This window comes from Mchenga conophoros, linkage group LG16 (genome assembly GCF_057382185.1).
Source record: "Mchenga conophoros isolate Kocher_MC1m ecotype Shallow Benthic linkage group LG16, M_conophoros_male_GT1.1, whole genome shotgun sequence".
Lineage (NCBI taxonomy): Eukaryota > Metazoa > Chordata > Actinopteri > Cichliformes > Cichlidae > Mchenga > Mchenga conophoros.
This window is the reverse complement of record NC_140541.1, coordinates 35,308,447-35,326,317: the sequence shown is the minus strand read 5'-3', so window position 1 is coordinate 35,326,317 and position 17,871 is coordinate 35,308,447. Positions and strand designations below refer to the sequence as shown.

At 39.5% G+C, this 17,871-nt stretch overlaps 1 protein-coding gene across 1 annotated transcript; it reads right to left on the bottom strand.

Moving 5' to 3' along the window:
* Nucleotides 1-3,202: 3,202 nt before the first annotated feature.
* On the bottom strand, nt 3,203-16,731 carry LOC146557219 (uncharacterized). The gene is made up of 10 exons (XM_085250548.1): nt 16,204-16,731; nt 15,389-15,509; nt 15,145-15,307; nt 14,839-15,031; nt 13,193-13,294; nt 5,887-5,988; nt 5,563-5,668; nt 4,603-4,761; nt 4,468-4,524; nt 3,203-4,034 (listed from the first exon to the last, which is right to left on the bottom strand). The coding sequence occupies exons 1-10, from the start codon at nt 16,240-16,242 to the stop codon at nt 3,787-3,789; spliced, it is 1,290 nt and encodes a 429-aa protein (XP_085106674.1). The 5' UTR covers nt 16,243-16,731; the 3' UTR covers nt 3,203-3,786.
* Nucleotides 16,732-17,871: the final 1,140 nt, after the last annotated feature.

Here is a 17,871-nt window from a genome sequence, read left to right as displayed (position 1 = left end):
GATAGTCAACCCCAAGTTGCTCTTCAGTGGATCCAATGGAGCATGAATGTTACCTTAGAAAAGCTCTGGTGTGAATGAAGCATGTTGTAGTGCTTTGGGTGCTCAAGTAAAGTAGAAAATCACTATATGAGAACCAGCCCATTTATTTATTTGTTCATTTTTATTTTAATCAACTGTGGGGGTAAGGTTTAGGTGTTGGCACACAGCACTGAAGAAAATAGTAAAGAATGAAGCACTTCTTAAATTTTCCTTACATCACTTTCAGAAAGACATCTTGTCCATTAATGTAAATTTTATTAAGAAATGGTGGTCAGACAAACAAGGATTTTTAGAAAATGCTACTAAATGTTTCTATGCCATATGTCAGGACAAGATCGAGACTGTGATTAAAGTGGTAAGCGGGCTCATTTACAATTTCACAGAAGCCAATGGAGTCTAATAATAAATTAAATGGAGTGTTGGGGCTGTTATTTTCACATCTACATGAATGCTAAAATCACCCACTGTAATTATTTTATCTGAACTGAACACTAAATTGGACAAAAAGTCTGTTTGCTCACTGACAGGATATGGTTTGCTTTGGTCAGAGGTATGCTGTAATGTGGGCATGATCTGAAAGGAATGAATCAAGGCATCCAAAGTCAGTTCTAAGTTTGTAGTTTGTAGTTGTAGGGTATCTTAACTTGGATGTGAAGAAACAGCTGTTCAACTTTGACCCCAGGAAACAACTCACACATTACTCCGTGACCTCAAGAAAAGCTGAAGATAGATAGATACCTTCTATTTCTTCTCTGTATTGAAAAATTTGATTATCAGAAACTGAGAAGTTAACTCAGTCTTCATTTACCTGCTCATTTTGGATGGCTCAGGCTTGCCTGCTTGCAATGCAAGGAAATACCAATTATATTTAAGTCTGCAGTTTAATTAAAAAACACAGCTTGCTCATTGTTGTCACATAAATTTGATTTGTAGTAAAAGGGCAGAGGAAATACAGACCTAATTTTGTTAGGATCTTGTCAAATCTCCTGAGGTAAATGTCTTACATGCAAGTGTGTCTGTCTCTTTGTTTGGGATGAGTCCTTTTGTTTTCTCCTGGAAGATCTACTAGTGTTACATAAAGGGGTTTCTATAGTAACGCACAGCACAAAAATAATAAAATATGCATAGGTAAATTACTGGTGTTAACGACCTCACTTGTTGTAATTTTGTAAAATACGGTGTGATATTGTAATATCAGATACTGCAAACCCTTGGAACAACTTTTACATATCATATAGGTTTTCACATGGGCTTTCCACAGGCTGGTTATACAATAAAACACCTACCTGCATATAGTGGAATGAAAAGGATCACAGCTAGCTAACAGAGTAGAAGCTTCCTCTCTTTGTTATCTAACTGCTGATGTGAATTTATAATTCCCATTGGCCAAAGACTGAAGTTATTTCTGTCTATGTGGACAGAGAAGGCAACTCTTCCAGCTCAGGTTTAAATTAGTGCTATAGACACTAGATGACAAGTATCCTGCTGTGAGCCTAGTGGTTTGAGTAAATGGATTTTGTGCTACTTACTGTGTGCCACATAAGCCCAGTAAAATCTAATGAAATTGATATTAATGCCAACACTTTGGCAACATTAAACATGTAATGTATGTAAAATGGAATTTCACTGCCTGCACCTGCAGTGGTGTGACATCAGGCTGCATGAATCATAAGCAAAAGAAGATAACTTTCTTCCTGGGTTTGTGTTATATCTTTAGTTTTGTTTTTTTTCATAATTTCTGTATTGTATGAAGGTTGATATTAAATAATTATAACAAATGGCATCTGGTAATAGCAAAATAAATGCAGATGCTTAAGTGATTGAAGTTGCATTCAGTAATACAAACTTGAACCCACACACAGCCACACACACCTTGCATTAAAATCAAAATAGTAAAATGACTTATTTTTATATTTGGAGAGTGGATATTACTGGTGGATTCATTATACTTGAAGTGTAATTTTGCAGCGGGCATCGCTCTGTGAATAGTTCAGTATTGCCACAGGACTCATACAGTGCATTTCACCAAGTGTGCATGCGGTGGCATGAAAGGCATACGTCATGGGAAAAGTAAAGTGACTGATTCAATTGATAGTCCAGCTGAACAAACTGTTGAGAACAATCAGTCTGCAGAAAAGATTCAAAAATTGCTTAAATTATATTAAATTGTACTGAAATTTCATGCACTGTGTACCAATCATCTGGTTCCAACCCAGCTCCCACCCAGCAAGGTCCACATCCATGTGTCCAATGGACTTTTTTTAAACGATTGATTGATCACGTGTAGCTCACTAAACACTCTGTATGTAACTACAAATGGTGTTCTGTGGTGCTTTAAGTTTTTCAAAGAAAATCTCAGCAGCCATTTATGTGGCTCTGTAACACTCTAAGTGTCACTTTGTAGACGAGAGCCAAAATTATTTTCTCATACAGTATATTAAAATAAAATGCCTATACACCACATTTATCTTCATCATGACAGAGTGTGCAATTTAAAAGGTGATGTATTTGATTTTTGGTATGCTTTGTGCCAGCATCACGTTTTTTTTTTCACATTCCTCTACTCCACAACTTTTAATAAAGTCAAGCTGAACAACAGGCAGTGATATTTTAACCTAAGCTGTATCTTCAAATCAGCAGAGAGATGCTCTCCACGGTTTACACATGCAGCAAAAAAACAGAGGTAAGTTGATTAATTGTTGACATATCCAGACCGATTGATGCGGCCAAAAGTTTATTAGCTTAAATGCTTCCAGCATTGAAAAAGGTGATTTTTCTAAGGTAATGTCCTTGGTAGCACCATCAGAGCAGACAAATACCCAAATATTATCTCCTGTGAATAATCATAGTAATTTTTCTGCTGTGATAAGTAGATTATGTGGGGAGATCCATTCTGGTTTGCTGTTGAAATCTGATATTATTTGCAGTAGAGGCATTCTGCAAACTCATAACTTGTGTAACTATGAAATAGAGTAAAGGTATAATACACACACACACACACACACACACACACACACATACGGGTCTATGTGGTATGGCGGGACTATACTACGTCAATCCGCCCGGTGGTGGTTTAAGTGGACTACCCTTTTGAAAGGACTTAGAGCCAAGGGAGCGAGGTTAAAGTGTTCGAAAAAATCTGAAAAAAATTTGGGTCACTTCAGACCTCATACACTCCCTATAGAAGTCTAGATACACTGATACACACCAACCAGACTCTATTGTGTTTTCTGGAGACATTGTCCACTTGACAACAATGTGTTTTATGAGGTCCAAAAAAAGCAATATTGGGTCTTTAAAGGGACAATGATGTAATATGTAAATAGCTCATCATTACCATGAATACACATCTGACAGGACACAGGATTACTGGAACATCATTTTATTAGTGTTCTTGGATCTGAACATTAATTTTAACCATAAATAAAAAAAGAAATCTATGGACAAAAATGCCCACGCTTCCCACAGAAATATAAAAATATAGAAAACAGAAAAATTAAAAACATTTAAAATGAATTTTAATAGTTTAAAGGTAAATATTAAGGGGAGAAAATATGCATTTATAATTTTTTATTTTAAATATAACCCGTCAAAAAAAAAACCTAAATAAATTAAATGTAAAAATTATGAAATACAAACTACTTCTGTATTTAACAAGAACTTTTTTTTCTTTAAACAGAACATCAGTGTTAACAACAATTGGCAATCTGACCAAGATGTAAAACCACAGCTCTCTAAACAGTTATTTTAGTTCATTTTTTTCTGCCTTTTTGCAGTTAATCCTCTGTTTCTTACAAAATCTCTTATGTTTTGAACTGTTCTTCCTGCCAACACCGGATCTTCTACCAATTTGCAATGACTGCATTCATTTTTAGTGGCTAGTTTCCCTTCGTTTATGTGGTCTTTCAAATGCCTCATCACTGCAGCAACCTCAGCCTTGGACCACATGTTTTTGGGAGCTCTTCGGGAATTGTGGGATTGAGCAGCATTTTTCTCTGGAAGATATATAAAGTAGTAGTAGTTAAAACAAACAAAAAACCAAACAAAAAAAAACAAAAAACATTTGCTTGTTAAAAGAATGGATGCTACCCTGTACTAACTTCTGAAATGTGTTGCTACCATCAATATCAAAACGAGCTAAAATTCTGTTTGAAAATTTATCAAATTTCTAAAATGAGACAACATTTAGTGTTCCGCTGTGAATAAAAGACTGAATAAAAAGTTGAATAAAAGTCTCTTGATGCATGCTCAATCATCCAGGTAAGTAAATCCCAAAACGTTGATTCTGTTAATCTGGACGTAGCGTTTTCAGTGGGAGAAACATTTTGTCACTCATCCAAGTGACTTTTTGCCACCACTCTGCAGTTTGCCATATGTTGCAAAGTGATGAAACAATAATAAGCTTCGAGAACCAACTGCACCCCTTACCTTCAGAGGGAGCAGCAGTCTCACTTGCTGCAGGCATTGTGAGTAGTCCTTCATCTGCTGATTACACAATTTGATTAAGTTTTAATATTTGTAACAAACATTTTATCCACAGAAACCAAGCTAGTGGTAACTTACCACAATCTACAGTGTCTTGGGGCTGCGCTGTGTTTGTGGAATCAGCTACTGCATGTACAGGCTCACTGGTGCCACACGCCGACATTGTGAGTGATGTGTCATCATCATCTGATTCACTCTCACTGTCCTTTGTTTCAGCATCACTTAATGCAATTTCATCTGAGAAATTGTGGGGGAAAAAAACCCAAAAAAACCAAACACATACAACCCCCCCAAAAACCTCACATTAACAACGAGATATGACAAAAAACAGAGCAAATACTGGAAATTATAGTACATAGTTTTACTATTTAAGGCCTTCTGCTGGGTTGTTGCCCTCCTATGGCCTACTCCACATCCAGGTAGCACCTCCATGCTCTGGACACTACACTAACAGACACAGCAAACCTTCTTGCCACAGCTCACATTGATGTGCTACGCTAGATGAGCTGCACTACCTGAGCCACTTGTGTGGGTTGTAGACTGTCTCATGCTACCACTAAAATGAAATCACCGCCAGCATTCAAAAGTGACCATAACATCAGCCAGAAAGAATAAGTGCTGAGAAGTGGTCTGTGGACACCACCTGCAGAACCAGTCCTTTATTATGGTGAATTGACTATAATTTCCACTTGTCTACTCTATTTGCAAAACAGCATGTGAAACTGGTTGTCAGTGTTACTTCCTAAGTGAACAGTTTGATATAACAGAAGTGTGACTGACTTGGAGTAACATCGCATCGTTTAAGTGTTCCCTTTATTATTTTGAGCAGTTTATGTTATGGAATGGGGAATTGAGGACAATCCCAAGTATACCATTTTTACAAGGTCCTGCACCAATGAGGTAATACTACATTTCTTTAATTAGACGTGACCACCCATTAATTAAAAAGGGAGCAGTGTTCATTTCAGCTAGTCTTAACTTGTTGAACTCCATTAATGCTTTTTACTATATAATGTACCTATTCACTAAATGTCTCACCTTTGCACTTATAGCCAAGCCACTTGAGGGAGGAAACCAGTCCCACACACTGAATGCACTTGTCCAAAGATGATATTGTTGTGCACACCAGACAATGATTGTGACACTGTTAGCAAAATATTGCAACATTTATTTGTTTTGGACAGTTGGAAAGGTGAGGTGTTTTCAATTCAGTTGCAGATATCAACTAATAAACTTCATCCATGTAAATCACATCACACCCAGGTGACTGCCAAACACACACACACACACACACAGCATCCATAAGGAATGATGATAGATTAAATTATTAGTTCATTAAGTGGTACACTGGATTATATTTACCCTTTCAGGCTCTGGATGTTTCAGGTCCAGATCATTGTTTGGAAAGCTGTTTGGTTGCGGCTTTAGGCAGCTCACAGTCTTCTGAATCTGGCTGGTCTCAGTCTTCGTGTGTAACAGATAGAGAATGAAGACAAAAGAACAGTAATCTGACAGTTACTAAAAATGCATCACTCAAGAGGATGAATAGACCATTTCACTATTGGCAAATAGCGTAAGGTACACATCGTGCATGAGAAACATTCATTAAAATCTGTCCTAGGTCAATGTTACCTCTTCAAAATCTTGCACTGAAGAAGAATGCATGGCTTCTGAGCCTTGCTGAGGCATTTCTTCATCAAGATCCTGCAACAAAGAAAAGATGGCACAAAGATTAGACCAAGTGCTCTTCTTGCAACTGTACTGGGCAGGCCTGTGCTTCTGTTTTTAATTTGCATGTGTGTGTGTGTGTGGGGGGGGGGGGCCTTTCCACTCAAGAAATGTTTTCTTCTGAAAAAAATACTGGCTACAATAGTTAACAACTGATTCCTTTGCAATCATCCATCCTCTTCCACTTATCCTTATCAGGATTGTGGGGTAGCAGTTTTGGGGCCTATACCAGCTACCATAGGGCAGTACAACCTGGACAGATCACCAGTCTAACATGGAAGGACAAGCATTTGCATTCACACCAAAGGGCAGTTTTGAATCACCAGTTAACCTAACCCCATAAGCTACATCTTTGGACTGTGGGAAGAAGCCAGAGTACACAGCCAGAGAGAGCCCATGCACTAAAGCAGTAAAAAGTGCCTAAAACAACTTAAGAAGTTGTATAGTACTATCTATCTTAATGTTCAAGCCTGAGTTTCAAAAAATTTCAACATAGAAACAAAGCACATGCAGTCAGTTCTGCATGCTGTAGGTCAAACTGTCAAGACATACGAGAAGACCCCTCCTAAAACCAGAGTGATGTCACCATGAAGCAAACTTTGACGGAGTCCCCCAATAACAGTGTGGTCCTCCTAAGTCACATTTGGGTGGTTAACACACACACACACACACTCAGATGTTATCCAGACTTGCACTTTGAAACAATGAAAAGGACCTACAAGCCACGGTCCATGTAAATCACATCACACCCAGGTGACTGCCAAACACACACACACACAGCATCCATAAAGAATGATGATAGATTAAATTATTAGTTCATTAAGTGGTACACTGGATTATATTTACCCTTTCAGGCTCTGGATGTTTCAGGTCCAGATCATTGTTTGGAAAGCTGTTTGGTTGCGGCTTTAGGCAGCTCACAGTCTTCTGAATCTGGCTGGTCTCAGTCTTCGTGTGTAACAGATAGAGAATGAAGACAAAAGAACAGTAATCTGACAGTTACTAAAAATGCATCACTCAAGAGGATGAATAGACCATTTCACTATTGGCAAATAGCGTAAGGTACACATCGTGCATGAGAAACATTCATTAAAATCTGTCCTAGGTCAATGTTACCTCTTCAAAATCTTGCACTGAAGAAGAATGCATGGCTTCTGAGCCTTGCTGAGGCATTTCTTCATCAAGATCCTGCAACAAAGAAAAGATGGCACAAAGATTAGACCAAGTGCTCTTCTTGCAACTGTACTGGGCAGGCCTGTGCTTCTGTTTTTAATTTGCATGTGTGTGTGTGTGTGTGGGGGGGGGGGGGGGGGGCTTTCCACTCAAGAAATGTTTTCTTCTGAAAAAAATACTGGCTACAATAATTAACAACTGATTCCTTTGCAATCATCCATCCTCTTCCACTTATCCTTATCAGGATTGTGGGGTAGCAGTTTTGGGGCCTATACCAGCTACCATAGGGCAGTACAACCTGGACAGATCACCAGTCTAACATGGAAGGACAAGCATTTGCATTCACACCAAAGGGCAGTTTTGAATCACCAGTTAACCTAACCCCATAAGCTACATCTTTGGACTGTGGGAAGAAGCCAGAGTACACAGCCAGAGAGAGCCCATGCACTAAAGCAGTAAAAAGTGCCTAAAACAAGTTAAGAAGTTGTATAGTACTATCTATCTTAATGTTCAAGCCTGAGTTTCAAAAAATTTCAACATAGAAACAAAGCACATGCAGTGAGCTCTGCATGCTGTAGGTCAAACTGTCAAGACATACGAGAAGACCCCTCCTAAAACCAGAGTGATGTCACCATGAAGCAAACTTTGACGGAGTCCCCCAATAACAGTGTGGTCCTCCTAAGTCACATTTGGGTGGTTAACACACACACACACACACACTCAGATGTTATCCAGACTTGCACTTTGAAACAATGAAAAGGACCTACAAGCCACGGTCCATGTAAATCACATCACACCCAGGTGACTGCCAAACACACACACACACAGCATCCATAAAGAATGATGATAGATTAAATTATTAGTTCATTAAGTGGTACACTGGATTATATTTACCCTTTCAGGCTCTGGATGTTTCAGGTCCAGATCATTGTTTGGAAAGCTGTTTGGTTGCGGCTTTAGGCAGCTCACAGTCTTCTGAATCTGGCTGGTCTCAGTCTTCGTGTGTAACAGATAGAGAATGAAGACAAAAGAACAGTAATCTGACAGTTACTAAAAATGCATCACTCAAGAGGATGAATAGACCATTTCACTATTGGCAAATAGCGTAAGGTACACATCGTGCATGAGAAACATTCATTAAAATCTGTCCTAGGTCAATGTTACCTCTTCAAAATCTTGCACTGAAGAAGAATGCATGGCTTCTGAGCCTTGCTGAGGCATTTCTTCATCAAGATCCTGCAACAAAGAAAAGATGGCACAAAGATTAGACCAAGTGCTCTTCTTGCAACTGTACTGGGCAGGCCTGTGCTTCTGTTTTTAATTTGCATGTGTGTGTGTGTGGGGGGGGGGGGGGGGGGCCTTTCCACTCAAGAAATGTTTTCTTCTGAAAAAAATACTGGCTACAATAGTTAACAACTGATTCCTTTGCAATCATCCATCCTCTTCCACTTATCCTTATCAGGATTGTGGGGTAGCAGTTTTGGGGCCTATACCAGCTACCATAGGGCAGTACAACCTGGACAGATCACCAGTCTAACATGGAAGGACAAGCATTTGCATTCACACCAAAGGGCAGTTTTGAATCACCAGTTAACCTAACCCCATAAGCTACATCTTTGGACTGTGGGAAGAAGCCAGAGTACACAGCCAGAGAGAGCCCATGCACTAAAGCAGTAAAAAGTGCCTAAAACAACTTAAGAAGTTGTATAGTACTATCTATCTTAATGTTCAAGCCTGAGTTTCAAAAAATTTCAACATAGAAACAAAGCACATGCAGTCAGTTCTGCATGCTGTAGGTCAAACTGTCAAGACATACGAGAAGACCCCTCCTAAAACCAGAGTGATGTCACCATGAAGCAAACTTTGACGGAGTCCCCCAATAACAGTGTGGTCCTCCTAAGTCACATTTGGGTGGTTAACACACACACACACACACACACACACTCAGATGTTATCCAGACTTGCACTTTGAAACAATGAAAAGGACCTACAAGCCACGGTCCATGTAAATCACATCACACCCAGGTGACTGCCAAACACACACACACACACAGCATCCATAAAGAATGATGATAGATTAAATTATTAGTTCATTAAGTGGTACACTGGATTATATTTACCCTTTCAGGCTCTGGATGTTTCAGGTCCAGATCATTGTTTGGAAAGCTGTTTGGTTGCGGCTTTAGGCAGCTCACAGTCTTCTGAATCTGGCTGGTCTCAGTCTTCGTGTGTAACAGATAGAGAATGAAGACAAAAGAACAGTAATCTGACAGTTACTAAAAATGCATCACTCAAGAGGATGAATAGACCATTTCACTATTGGCAAATAGCGTAAGGTACACATCGTGCATGAGAAACATTCATTAAAATCTGTCCTAGGTCAATGTTACCTCTTCAAAATCTTGCACTGAAGAAGAATGCATGGCTTCTGAGCCTTGCTGAGGCATTTCTTCATCAAGATCCTGCAACAAAGAAAAGATGGCACAAAGATTAGACCAAGTGCTCTTCTTGCAACTGTACTGGGCAGGCCTGTGCTTCTGTTTTTAATTTGCATGTGTGTGTGTGTGGGGGGGGGGGGGGCCTTTCCACTCAAGAAATGTTTTCTTCTGAAAAAAATACTGGCTACAATAGTTAACAACTGATTCCTTTGCAATCATCCATCCTCTTCCACTTATCCTTATCAGGATTGTGGGGTAGCAGTTTTGGGGCCTATACCAGCTACCATAGGGCAGTACAACCTGGACAGATCACCAGTCTAACATGGAAGGACAAGCATTTGCATTCACACCAAAGGGCAGTTTTGAATCACCAGTTAACCTAACCCCATAAGCTACATCTTTGGACTGTGGGAAGAAGCCAGAGTACACAGCCAGAGAGAGCCCATGCACTAAAGCAGTAAAAAGTGCCTAAAACAACTTAAGAAGTTGTATAGTACTATCTATCTTAATGTTCAAGCCTGAGTTTCAAAAAATTTCAACATAGAAACAAAGCACATGCAGTCAGTTCTGCATGCTGTAGGTCAAACTGTCAAGACATACGAGAAGACCCCTCCTAAAACCAGAGTGATGTCACCATGAAGCAAACTTTGACGGAGTCCCCCAATAACAGTGTGGTCCTCCTAAGTCACATTTGGGTGGTTAACACACACACACACACACTCAGATGTTATCCAGACTTGCACTTTGAAACAATGAAAAGGACCTACAAGCCACGGTCCATGTAAATCACATCACACCCAGGTGACTGCCAAACACACACACACACAGCATCCATAAAGAATGATGATAGATTAAATTATTAGTTCATTAAGTGGTACACTGGATTATATTTACCCTTTCAGGCTCTGGATGTTTCAGGTCCAGATCATTGTTTGGAAAGCTGTTTGGTTGCGGCTTTAGGCAGCTCACAGTCTTCTGAATCTGGCTGGTCTCAGTCTTCGTGTGTAACAGATAGAGAATGAAGACAAAAGAACAGTAATCTGACAGTTACTAAAAATGCATCACTCAAGAGGATGAATAGACCATTTCACTATTGGCAAATAGCGTAAGGTACACATCGTGCATGAGAAACATTCATTAAAATCTGTCCTAGGTCAATGTTACCTCTTCAAAATCTTGCACTGAAGAAGAATGCATGGCTTCTGAGTCTTGCTGAGGCATTTCTTCATCAAGATCCTGCAACAAAGAAAAGATGGCACAAAGATTAGACCAAGTGCTCTCCTTGCAACTGTACTGGGCAGGCCTGTGCTTCTGTTTTTAATTTGCATGTGTGTGTGTGTGGGGGGGGGGGGGGCTTTCCACTCAAGAAATGTTTTCTTCTGAAAAAAATACTGGCTACAATAATTAACAACTGATTCCTTTGCAATCATCCATCCTCTTCCACTTATCCTTATCAGGATTGTGGGGTAGCAGTTTTGGGGCCTATACCAGCTACCATAGGGCAGTACAACCTGGACAGATCACCAGTCTAACATGGAAGGACAAGCATTTGCATTCACACCAAAGGGCAGTTTTGAATCACCAGTTAACCTAACCCCATAAGCTACATCTTTGGACTGTGGGAAGAAGCCAGAGTACACAGCCAGAGAGAGCCCATGCACTAAAGCAGTAAAAAGTGCCTAAAACAACTTAAGAAGTTGTATAGTACTATCTATCTTAATGTTCAAGCCTGAGTTTCAAAAAATTTCAACATAGAAACAAAGCACATGCAGTCAGCTCTGCATGCTGTAGGTCAAACTGTCAAGACATACGAGAAGACCCCTCCTAAAACCAGAGTGATGTCACCATGAAGCAAACTTTGACGGAGTCCCCCAATAACAGTGTGGTCCTCCTAAGTCACATTTGGGTGGTTAACACACACACACACACACACTCAGATGTTATCCAGACTTGCACTTTGAAACAATGAAAAGGACCTACAAGCCACGGTCCATGTAAATCACATCACACCCAGGTGACTGCCAAACACACACACACACAGCATCCATAAAGAATGATGATAGATTAAATTATTAGTTCATTAAGTGGTACACTGGATTATATTTACCCTTTCAGGCTCTGGATGTTTCAGGTCCAGATCATTGTTTGGAAAGCTGTTTGGTTGCGGCTTTAGGCAGCTCACAGTCTTCTGAATCTGGCTGGTCTCAGTCTTCGTGTGTAACAGATAGAGAATGAAGACAAAAGAACAGTAATCTGACAGTTACTAAAAATGCATCACTCAAGAGGATGAATAGACCATTTCACTATCGGCAAATAGCGTAAGGTACACATCGTGCATGAGAAACATTCATTAAAATCTGTCCTAGGTCAATGTTACCTCTTCAAAATCTTGCACTGAAGAAGAATGCATGGCTTCTGAGTCTTGCTGAGGCATTTCTTCATCAAGATCCTGCAACAAAGAAAAGATGGCACAAAGATTAGACCAAGTGCTCTCCTTGCAACTGTACTGGGCAGGCCTGTGCTTCTGTTTTTAATTTGCATGTGTGTGTGTGTGTGTGGGGGGGGGGGGGGGGGGGGGGGGCTTTCCACTCAAGAAATGTTTTCTTCTGAAAAAAATACTGGCTACAATAATTAACAACTGATTCCTTTGCAATCATCCATCCTCTTCCACTTATCCTTATCAGGATTGTGGGGTAGCAGTTTTGGGGCCTATACCAGCTACCATAGGGCAGTACAACCTGGACAGATCACCAGTCTAACATGGAAGGACAAGCATTTGCATTCACACCAAAGGGCAGTTTTGAATCACCAGTTAACCTAACCCCATAAGCTACATCTTTGGACTGTGGAAAGAAGCCAGAGTACACAGCGAGAGAGCCCATGCACTAAAGCAGTAAAAAGTGCCTAAAACAAGTTAAGTTGTATAGTACTATCTATCTTAATGTTCAAGCCTGAGTTTCAAACCACATAGAAACAAAGCACATGCGGTCAGTTCTGCATGCTGTAGGTCAAACTGTCAAGAAATACGAGAAGACCCCTCCTAAAACCAGAGTGATGTCACCATGAAGCAAACTTTGACGGAGTCTCCCAATAACAGTGTGGTCCTCCTAAGTCACATTTGGGTGGTTAACACACACACACACACACACACTCACTCAGATGTTATCCAGACTTGCACTTTGAAACAATGAAAAGGACCTACAAGCCACAGTCCATGTAAATCACATCACACCCAGGTGACTGCCAAACACACACACACACAGCATCCATAAAGAATGATGATAGATTAAATTATTAGTTCATTAAGTGGTACACTGGATTATATTTACCCTTTCAGGCTCTGGATGTTTCAGGTCCAGATCATTGTTTGGAAAGCTGTTTGGTTGCGGCTTTAGGCAGCTCACAGTCTTCTGAATCTGGCTGGTCTCAGTCTTCGTGTGTAACAGATAGAGAATGAAGACAAAAGAACAGTAATCTGACAGTTACTAAAAATGCATCACTCAAGAGGATGAATAGACCATTTCACTATTGGCAAATAGCGTAAGGTACACATCGTGCATGAGAAACATTCATTAAAATCAGATCATTGTTTGGAAAGCTGTTTGGTTGCGGCTTTAGGCAGCTCACAGTCTTCTGAATCTGGCTGGTCTCCGTCTTCGTGTGTAACAGATAGAAAATGAATATACAGTGCATTTTTGAAGAGGCTTTTGAAACATTAAATAAACTGTATGAGAAAGATAAGTTTCAAGCTATTGTCTTTAAAATATTCACTGTCATGTATAGAGAATTTAAGGCCCTATGATTAAGAGACAAATAGTCAGTGTGATTTCTTTATTTTTTAAGCCATTGCTAAAGGAGTAAAACAATCACCTGTAGCAGCAACGAACTGTCACTAGGGCCCATTTATCTTCGAGGGACAAAATTTAAAATGAATCTAACTAAAGAGGCTACACAGCAAAATCTCCAGTGTTAAATTAACACTAGAGAGTGTCTATATGGGTCCACACAACACTGTTGAGTGTTGAATTAACACTTTTGACAGTGTTATATGTTTAAAAGTAACCTAGTCAGTTTTGAAGATTAACAAAGACTAACACTGAGCAGTGCTGATTTTCTAACACTGGAATATTTCTAACATTTTGAGTTATTTTCCAGTGTTAGAAAATCAGCACTGCTCAGTGTTAGCCATTGTTAATCTTCAAAACTGACTAGGTTACTTTTAAACATATAACACTGTCAAAAGTGTTAATTTAACACTCAACAGTGTTGTATTTAACACTCAGAGGTGTGGACCCTTATAGACACTCTCCAGTGTTAATTTAACACTGGAGATTTTGCTGTGTAGAATCACATTAAACATCAATCACTGTTAAAATTTAGAAACCGAAAGCCATTTTTTATTTCTGCATACCTGCTGATATTTTTTTAGTGCTTTTAGAGGGCTTTGATGTGGCAGCCATCACAATTGCCTGTTTTCCATTAGTACCTACCCCTGTTTTTCCAGTAGGTTATAGTACCATGTAGTTTTTCAGTAACTACTGCACCAAGGTTCCAAGTGATCCAAAGTGATCAGAAAATTTGACATAGACTGAATGCCACCAGGTGGCTGGTCAATGGTGTCACTCGATAAGTTATGAGTGCGCCTCCTTCGTGAAAATCCAAGCCATCATTTTTGAAACTCTGAAATGTTTGAAATAGCGACCAAAATTAACAGCGTGATCCCTGAATTGAACACTAAAGTATAGACTGAGCAGCAGGCATTTTGTCACCTTGACGTCCATGCTTGCTGTGGCATTTATATCACTGGATGCTCGGCTGCATTGCTATAGTTACCCCAGGCACAGTAGGTGATACTCAATTTCAGTGAAAAACTAGATGCCCTAAGTCACGTTAAGCCAATTTGAGTAGGTACAAATGTAAAAATGGCTTAGGGTATGCAATTTATCAGTTCCAAAAAGTACAATTGTAGAAATACCTTGCATCTCCAGAGCCAATCCGAGTCACCATAATTATAGTCTATTTCTTCACCTGGACTTATGTCTCTGCTTGCAAATAAGCATAGATGGGGCTTTCCATTGATATTTAATATTTTCATCTTAGCACTTGTCAACGACAACCACATCAGTCCAAGTCTGCCTAATGACCCATCTTCTTGAGATGCATCCACACTGTGGGGTTAGGCAAAAAAGTATTAGCTTAACTAGTTAGGAAGCTTTTTTTTCATAAATCAAAAGCAATGTGTAATTTAATCTTAATCAAACTACACTGATATAATACGCACCACCAGAGTTTTCCATCAAACTTGAATTCAAACATGAACACCTTCAGGCTGTCATGATAAACTCTGTGTCTCCGCTCACATTCTTCTTTTGTTATGAGTTTACCTCTGTATTCCAAAAGAAAGTCTCCTTTTTGGAATGGAACAGTCGTGAAAATGCCCCGACCTGAATTGCAGAGGCATACCAAGTGAGTGACAAAAGACAGTGACAAACTCCAAATCTAATCCAAACTAAAGACCAACTTACCTTTGAAGGCATTTATGTAGTGGATATCAAGTCCCAGTTTGTCCCTTCCAGCAGAAACATGACAGACTGCATCCTCCCGTGGAGGAATGAGTCTCCTTCGCATGTTCTCCTGTACGATTGGCTGTATTACCAAAGCATATAAAGTATTACGATTATCGTCATCATTGTCATCATCATCAGTAGTAGCAGAACTAGCAGTAGTGTAGTTTACAGCATAAACACAGCTGACTTATTCATAGTGCTAATTTATGCCTTCTTTTAAAATGTTAAAGGCCTAGTACTCAAAATGGCGACATGTGACATTTCTGTAATGGCGACTGCAGAGAGTGATACAAGTACTGAGAAAGCTTAGGCATCAAAACTGTAAGAAGTTTTTTCTTCAGGCATATAAATAAATACACGACTAAATACACTTATACCCTTGCTTTTATTTTAGGGCTGTCAGCAGAATGGACAGACATTGGACAAACTGCCCGAAATTAGCTAACAGCGACATCAGGGATTTTGACTCAGACTGCGCTGGTTTAATTGTTAATCGCGTTAGTCGCGATGTCGGCATTAACACGTTTAAGCCACAATAATGCTTTAACACCGAGTAAATCCTAACACGGGTTAGCCCGCTTTATCGCGTTGACGCGGTTAGTCGTCAGCCCTATTTTATTTACTCAATGACAAACGCTGGGGCCGTTTTACTTCTTCAAAGACTCACTAACAGTCCATAAAGCATAAATTAAACCAGTTTAATATAGGCCTGTGCACCTATAATTTCATATAGTATTAAAGTCATGGTGCATTTTACATTAAAAAAGGCTTACCTTTGTGTTTTTAATCCGTCTTCGTATTGCCGTCGACATACACTTGTTAAAGGGCACGCGCGCGAAAGTTGTGGCGCCGTTTCCTGTAGGTACCGCCTATATATATAGCCTACCAATCACAATGACTTCCGGCCGTGTGTATTGAAAATGTGTATTAAATTGCAGTACCTACACACATCCACTCTAACTCGAAACGTCGCTGTGCAATACACTGGAATACACAAAAATCAGGTGAGGGGTATAGGTGGACTTTTAAGAAAATCAGAAAATCTTTTAATTATAGTTTAATAAATGAATTTACACTACAGTTTAAGCAAATACAGGTCAAAAGATAAATAATGACCTCATAAGAAGTAGAAAAAATTATTATTTAGACACTTAAAAATGCATTTACAAGTCATGTTTTAGGGGGACACATGAATACACAGCAAAAAGTCGAAATGTCCCCGGAGCCCAGGTACAGCGCAGGTCAAATGTCAATCCATACCACATAGACGCACTCACACACACACACACACACACACACACACACACACACACACACACTATAAGATTATGCTGTATTTTGAGTTCGACTTTATGATGTTGAATTACTGTTGTTCTTTGTATTTCTGTAAGGTCGTGACTCTGATTTTTTTCCTTTGAAATTCAGTACATAATTAGAATAAAGTTAAACTGACAATGTTCTTACCTACCCTTAACTTCACGTGATTCTGTCTTAATAGTTCACAAAGCTATGAAAATGAACAAATTTAACCTTCATAACCAAAACTAATACACTTTTTTTTTCTAGATGTCATACTCTGTTCAGGGGCTAGATTTGTAGTTATTTACATTGTTAAAAATTTCAGTGGAGTTTTGTGTGATCTTTTCTTGAAACTACTCAAACACAGAAGTGGAATTTTTAGAGAAAACACTCCCAATCAAAAGCCTAAGACCACTTGAAAATGTTGAAAACAACGCTTAAGCTGAAACAGACTGTTTTACAGCACAAGCTTTTAAAAGGCCAAATCTGTGCAAAAATGTGGCTCCGCTGTCATTTTCTGTGAGGTAGTCACACTGTAATGACTTTCTGATGGCAAAGGCATCAGAAAGTTGGGTTGTTGAACTGCATAAACAGGGTCTCTCACAGCGAACCATCGCTGCTGGGATGCAGGGGCGCAGGTTTTTGAACAGGACAACGTTACAGTACACAATGCCCGCAGGACAAGGGACTTATTCCAGGAGAATAACATCACTCTTTTGGACCATCCTACATGTTCTCCTGATCTAAATCCAGTTGAGAACCTTTGGGGACAGATGGCAAGGGAAGTTTACAAAAATGGACAACAGTTCCAGACAGTAAATACCACTTGGAGAATTATTCCCACTCACTTCATGGAGATGCTTGCATCAGGCATGCTGCAATGAATCTTTGAAGTGATCAACAATAACGGTGGAGCTACTCATTACTGAGTTCATGTTTGGAACTTTGATTTCTGTTTTAGGGAGGTTTATGGGTTTTTTTTGGAGGTGTGGTCCCAAACTTTTGATCAGCTGTAAAACAGCCTGTTTCAGTTTAAGTGTTGTTTTCAATAAATTGCATGCTCAAAAAATGTTTTGTCTCAATCCCATTTCTTCTTGTTACTTTTGATCAGGACTATACCTGCAATGCATTTATGGCACAAG